The sequence below is a fragment of the Cottoperca gobio genome, chromosome 1 (genome assembly GCF_900634415.1).
Source record: "Cottoperca gobio chromosome 1, fCotGob3.1, whole genome shotgun sequence".
Classification (NCBI taxonomy): Eukaryota; Metazoa; Chordata; class Actinopteri; order Perciformes; family Bovichtidae; genus Cottoperca; species Cottoperca gobio.
In genome coordinates, this window is record NC_041355.1 from 4786813 (window position 1) to 4794067 (window position 7255).

The following is a 7255-nucleotide window of genomic DNA, read 5'->3' on the forward strand; positions in this document are numbered from 1 at the left end:
GCACAGCAAATCACCCAACACCTCCATATTTTTTTTTCTCCACTGCTCAATTTATGTATTCAGTCGGCTTTGCCTTGCGTATTAATTTTTATGACCTGGGATGTTGCATGTGTCTTGTTTTGTGTGCTCCTTTTTTTGGATTGCTTTTTTTTTTTTTTTACATTCTGGAAATGTTTTAAAGCGAGGAGTGGAGGGAGAAGTCCCTGCTGACAGATATGTGTGCATTCTATTTGCAATTGCAGAGCAATATATTCGGAGGCATGGATGAGAGTTTGTTGGCCCGGGCTGAAGCTCTAGCGGCGGTGGATATAGCCTCGCAGAACAAGAGCCACCACCACCCTCCACATCACAGTCCCTTCAAGCCGGACGCGACCTACCACACCATGAACACTCTCCCCTGCACCTCATCTTCCTCCTCCGCCTCTTCGGTGCCTATTTCTATTGCTCATCCGTCTGGCCACCACCACCACCACCACCATCACCACCACCACCAGCCTCACCAGGCACTGGAGGGGGACCTGCTGGATCACATCTCCCCGGGACTGGCACTAGGAGCCATGTCAGGGCCGGATGGCTCGGTGGTTTCCACGGCTGCGCACCCTGCCCACATGGCGGGCATGAACCACATGCACCAGGCAGCCATCAACATGGCTCATGCCCACGGGCTACAACAACACATGGGCATGAGCGACGTGGACGCCGATCCAAGGGACTTGGAAGCCTTCGCAGAGAGGTTTAAGCAGAGACGGATCAAACTCGGGGTTACCCAGGCGGATGTAGGGTCAGCTTTAGCCAGCCTGAAGATTCCTGGGGTGGGCTCCCTCAGCCAAAGCACCATCTGCCGATTCGAGTCCCTCACGCTCTCTCACAACAACATGATCGCTTTGAAGCCAATCCTGCAAGCATGGCTAGAAGAAGCCGAGAAATCTCACAGGGAGAAACTTAATAAACCCGAGTTGTTCAACGGCGCAGAGAAGAAGAGGAAGCGCACGTCGATAGCCGCACCAGAGAAGAGGTCACTGGAGGCCTATTTTGCCATTCAGCCGCGTCCCTCCTCAGAGAAAATCGCAGCCATCGCAGAAAAGCTGGACCTCAAAAAGAACGTGGTGCGGGTCTGGTTTTGCAACCAGCGACAGAAACAGAAACGAATGAAATACTCTGCATGCGTCTAAAATCGCTTTAAACCACCATCCACCAAAAGACTTGGAACTGTTTAGAGACGATTTGTATCATATTTCCTATCTCACACCTTTTTTTCAATCATCGATGACTTTGTGCTTTGAACTTCGAAAAATTCCTAAAATTGAACAATGACTGAAAAACTCCAAAGCCCCCCACAGTCACGTCTTTTACTCGCTGAGAGGGAGACGTGGAGTCAAGTAAAGCATCGTTTGACAGAGCAAGTAAGACCACTGTTTCCACACTTACTATGCTTCACCTTTTTAGTGTCAACGCAGTATGACTTACAGGACTCTATGCTTTCATTTTTATTTATGATTCATTTCAAATGAGGACTATAGTTTGCGTTAGCAGAAATACCCCCCCAATGAAAATAGCGTTGTTATTTACACACAGCGGGGCTAGTTTAACTCAAAGCACTTGGTTGATGATTATTGTTTATATTTTTGGCTTATAGGATAAGCTACATTTTCACTCCGAGTTCATGACGATGCAGTCTGACATTTATTCAGGGTCCATGAGGGGATTAAGAGGATAACACACTACTTGGTCTTGAAAGCTAATATTAGATTACTGCCAAATAATCCTTTGTAAATTAATAATTTACTTGTCACACACTTCATTTTGTGTCTAAATGTGTAATTAATTCCACTTATTTTGTTACTATGTGTGATCAAAGTCAGGGATCTATTTTCAAGATACCCGGGGTTTGGATTAAGGTAGGGTTGTTTATTATTAGGCCTCAGTATGTGGAAATATCGAAATAGTGACTCACGTGTAAAGATTTCACAGAATCTCGCAATTAAAAAAATATGATTTCATGCCGGCTGCAATAAGTTTACAATCCAGCGTGGGCCGGCATCTTATGAACTATTTATTGAGTGAGGTCATGTTTACTTCATTATATATTTATTGGGATTCCCCCTCCTCGTTTTGCTTGAGAAAATCAAATTCTGCAGCAAGTAAAGCGTGTTGTTCCGGTTTAAAGGGAAACGACTGTGAAATATACAGTCACAAATTTTAATTTACAATTTCTAACATTTGAGATGGTACAATCGAGATATATATGAGATAGTATTCTCTTTTTAAATTATTTTATGTATGTTTTCTGCTATTTATTTGTATAAATATACGCGCATCATTATGAAGTCGTTGCTTGTTAAAATCACCTTGTTTAAGTAATGTTTTTTCTTGAAGACAAAAGAAACAGCTTCATGGAAGTATACGTGTACAATGTAAATATTTCATTGGAACCAGTCGATGCACATAAATATATCCGTACAGGTTTTTGCTGTATTGCTGTTTTAGCTGAGGTAACTTATTTCTGTAATGTATGTTGCTTTTGGTTCCTGGTTAAATTATTCTATTAATTTATTACATCCATGTAATTTTAATTTATTTAATTATTGAACTGCAATATGTGTTTCATTAAAGAACAAACTTTAACATTTAATTGGACGTTTTCCATGACTACACTGTGTAATGTGGCTCATCCAGACATATTAATATTCTTTTATTTATTCATCTATTTATTTATTGATGAGGAGGAGGCTGGAAACGGTTAAGCTGTGGGCTGCACAGCTTTTAAAAGACATTTTGTGGATTCTTTAGACTTATTTAACTACGAATATTGCCATTTTGTTTTTAAAGGTAACGTGACTTTGCCGTTACCAAAAGGTGTCAGGTTTGATCTTGCAAACAGCCATGAGCCCTGTCACAGTGTACAGGTGCACCCCACCTTATATACCCAATCTGTTCTTCCACTGTATGTGTAATATTACAGATGAATAACTCAAATTAAAATGTAGAATGTAACTAGAAATAGCTATTTTGCCTCTACACCATCCTCCCAGGCCTCATCATACAGCAGGACTTACAGGAGCCCCTTTTCTCTATTCCATCAATGTTAAAGACACACGTGGCTTCTCCACTGACTTGCTGCCAGCTTATGCAGCTCACTGTTGCCTTACCTGAGAGCAAATGCTAATATTCTATTAGAGTCTAATCAGGGGGTCTATGGAGAGCTGGATGGGTCCCTGGAGCGCAGACTTGCCAGATGTCAGCCCGCCAGAAAAACAGCTCGCCTGCCAACGTGCCCGTCTCTATTTAAATACACACTCAAACATGCTTCGTTCGTGCATGCGGGCTTTGAAGCAAAACCTTTGGTTCGAAGTTATGGTTAGATATGAGGAGGAGGAGGAGGAGGAGGAGGAGGAGGAGGAGGGTAAAAGGAAAAAGAAGGGAGCATTTTGAATGGCATGTCCATAGCAGAGTTGCTGTTTGGGGGGCTTTAAGGCTGACTGGCTGGCTTGAGCGCTGAGCAAGCGTTTCAGCACCATGGACAGATACCCGAGAGGCTGCACGAGCCAAACATTAGCATTTCTGAAACCTGTCCTCCACGTTTACACTGATTATTTACAGCACCTGGAATATATTTGCATGGGATTATTTTGGGATAATATCAAATTGATTATAGCAGTTTATTTTAGCAGGAGGAAGAAAACAATATTATAAATATATAATATATAATATATATATATATATAAAATATTGCTTCTTTAATTAAAAAAGACGTAGAAGTATTTCAACTCTAGTAAGAAAAATAATAATATAACCATAAAAATAGTATTATGCACCTCCTCCAGGCTTTCCTAAAAGTGTCACATGACGAGAAAATCCATTAAGTTCCCACCATATATTTTAAAATATTATTCTTTATTCTAATATATAAATACTTTAATTAATGTGACGCATATATCCTCCATCCAATATCTATCCAACAAAAAAACCCTTTCATAAAATGTCTCTAAACTGGAAAGACAACGCCTTCATAACACTAATCTATAAACCCATAAACCAAATGTGTTCAGCCTCCATCCTCGTGACAAATTCAGAGTATCAAAACGAGCCTTATTAATGAGACAGCGATGATGGTTCATCAATTAAAAGATGCTCCTGGTGAGTGCTTCTAATTTCCCCTAAAAGAGCCATTCACTTAATACGTTAATAAGAGCGAATTATTAAATTACACATCGAATTATGAAAACCAGATAATTATGAAGAGCGAGTTAAGTAGTCATTAGCTTTCCCTGTTAATTACCGCTGGTCAGGGAGGGCTGCCGAGTGTCTCATCGGGAATTGAAATTAACTTTATGCAGTGAGCCTAGCTTGACAAGCGGGAGCTCTATACACACACACACACACACACACACACACACACACACACACACACACACACACACACACACACACACACACACACACACACACACACATACACAGACAGCTTCTCAACCAGACTGCTGCTGCCTGCTTTCACTTTCACATATTGGGAGAAAATCGATCTGGATTTCTTTGATAGCGAATCAATGTGGCCCCAGCACTGAGAGAAAAATACACATACAAATAGAACAGAAAGGCCTCAGCAGCACAATGAAGAAAATCGAATGTCTTTTTTATATGATAAATATGTGAAGCAAACAGTTTACCTTAAAGCCACAGACACTTGTGCTCCCACCCTTGCTGCATGTGCTCCATACATTGAAACGCACATACAGCACGACACTGTGGGAGCTTTTTTTTTATCAAACGAAAAGGGCAGCGCTGTTTCCTTTTGTTATAATTACGCCCTCTGTTTTATTTTTCTCTTTCCCCTGAACAATTCCCCCCTTTCACAGGGATACTGATGAAAATTTAATGAGGCCAGGGACTGTCGGAGCTCCGCCTGGGGACCCGAGAGTAGAATATTTTAACTGTACATTTACGCCAAGTGTCTGCCTTCAAAGACGCGACTGCTCTCGACTTAGACGAAGTGTAAGCCATGAATTGAACGCGCCACGCACCATATAACCCCTTTATTTATCATCTGTTGTTTATTTTTGCACCGCCAAAATATTGTGCTGGCTGCTTGTATGTTAAGCGGCGATCGCCATTTGATATTGTCGCCAATCAGTTGTTGTTGATGCAATATTAATCAGCCATCAACGGTCATTAGTTTGTTAAGTGTTTTCCAGAAGCTAATCGATGGAGCAGCATTGGATGGCTAGAAGGATTCTGGTGGGATACTTTTTGATCTAGGATGGCATGCAAAAAAGGAGGGAAAGCCACAATGTATCTGCCAATGAAACAGCTCCATCTCTCGCTCTCCTCTCTCGCTCTCTCTAATATAATCGCACGCGCACACACACGTATCAGCCACGCGCGCACTCATAAACAGACGAGTTGATGCCAGGGGTAGGCATACTTTTTGTTCAAATACAGTATGTTCCATGTTCCAAAAAAAAAAAAAAAATCCTGAATCCTCGCTTTTTATGCTGATTGAAGACTGAATCGTTAATTTAAGCACATGGCCAGTTACTGTGTCGTTCAGGATAAATCCACACCAGCCTTAACTGGAAAAATAAGAGTTTGGCGGTTCCGTACTGATTTAACACGTGTCAGACATTACTTTAGGCCTATAGAATCTCTGACAATGGGGGGGGGGGGGGGGGGGGGGGTTATTCTTGGGTTAATCAGGCGGAAAAAATGTTTTCTGAGATGTGAGAGTAAAAAGATAAAACGCATTATTGGCCAGAAATATAACTTATGTATGCGTTTAAGTGAGAAAAAAAACAATAGTTTTAAGAAAAGGCCTTCGATGTCTAACCTTCAATTAGAAATGTAACAGAAGAAATCTAGATGTGCTGCAAACATTGGATACAGTCCAGACACGCATAGACAAGAATTCCTCCGTATTAAAAATGTATAACATCGATGTATTCAAAAGCAGTGCTTTGATTTTGAGTTCTGCAATTCGACATCGCATTTTTTTTTTTTTTTTTACAATGCAGGAAATAAAAATCGAGGTTTTGCAGTAGCACACGCTGATGCACGTGGCTTGCATCAAATCAAAACTTTGATTATACCGAATAATTAGCATTTACCGACATTTTTGAAATGTTCGTTACGAATCAGAATAAAAGGGAATTGCTTGAACAAAAAAAAAAAAAATAATCTTAATTTAATGCCACTGGAAACGTTCACAGCCTTCATAACTAAAATAGCTCAGGGGCGTGATTAGAGGGTGGGTGCTCAGAGGCCACAGTCACCCCTGACATGTGGCTGCCACCAAAATAATGATTTGGATGCATAACCAAGTTTCTACCTTTTTTTCCCCGGAGCTTTTTCATTTCTGTTATACATTTGTTATTAATAGAATCATAACGTTTTGTTTAATTTCTATAAAACCCAGCATTAAAATTCTTGGTTTTGTAGATTGTTAACGTCCATACAGTTGATGCCATTTTATGAATTTGTGGATTTTATTTTTCAACACGAATCTAAATGAATATTCAAATGATTTTTGCTTGAGGGGGAATACTGTCTACAACCCCGGCTAGACTGTTGCAGCACAGCTATCTCCAACATGGCGAACGTTGTTTTTAGACTTAATCAATGACAAATGATGTGTGTTCAGTACATTTAGCAATTTGGATGCCAATACAGGGTTTATCAATATAGATAACAGTAAATCATTTAAGTCCAGTGCAGAGAATGGGACTGGGACCCATTTATTTTAATTTAGATTATTTCTGTATATTGTGAAAAATAAAAACTGACCTCTCTCCCCACCAATATTATTAACCTTTTGCATTACCTTTTCTTACAGCTAGGGGAGTGTGAGGAACATTGCACTGTTACATCAATGTCCAATATAGGCAAGAGGAAGAAATGCACTTCAAGGAGAAGCATTCAGTAGACATCATTCATTAGTATTTAATGCAGTTGTCATTTGGTTCTTGTGCTCACCTGGTGTTTAGAAAGCTGACATAGCTGTGTTTGAAAATAAAGAGTGAGAGGACATCGCCAGACCCCTCAGATGAAGGAACAAGAAGGTCAGTTGAGTTCAGAAAAGCCTAAAAACATCTTTGCATAATTAAAACTTGCTCTTTCCACGCTTACTGTAGCTTAATGGACAAGACCATTTCAAATCAGAACCAGAAGTTTGTTATTTAGAGAGGGTGAGACGATCAACAGAATTTACACAGTGACAAATAAAATAACTTAGATTTTAACATTTTTATTCAATCATTTTTAA

General features: G+C 40.2%; 1 protein-coding gene across 1 annotated transcript in view; it reads left to right on the forward strand.

Moving 5' to 3' along the window:
- pou4f2 (POU class 4 homeobox 2) overlaps window positions 1-2626 on the forward strand; it is a 3494-nt gene extending 868 nt beyond the window's left edge. Inside the window, exon 2 of the mRNA XM_029434099.1 lies at window positions 243-2626. Coding sequence (XP_029289959.1) covers window positions 243-1172 — 930 coding nt within the window. The 3' untranslated portion in view covers window positions 1173-2626. The remainder of the gene's footprint in view (window positions 1-242) is intronic.
- The last annotated feature ends 4629 nt before the right edge of the window (window positions 2627-7255 follow it).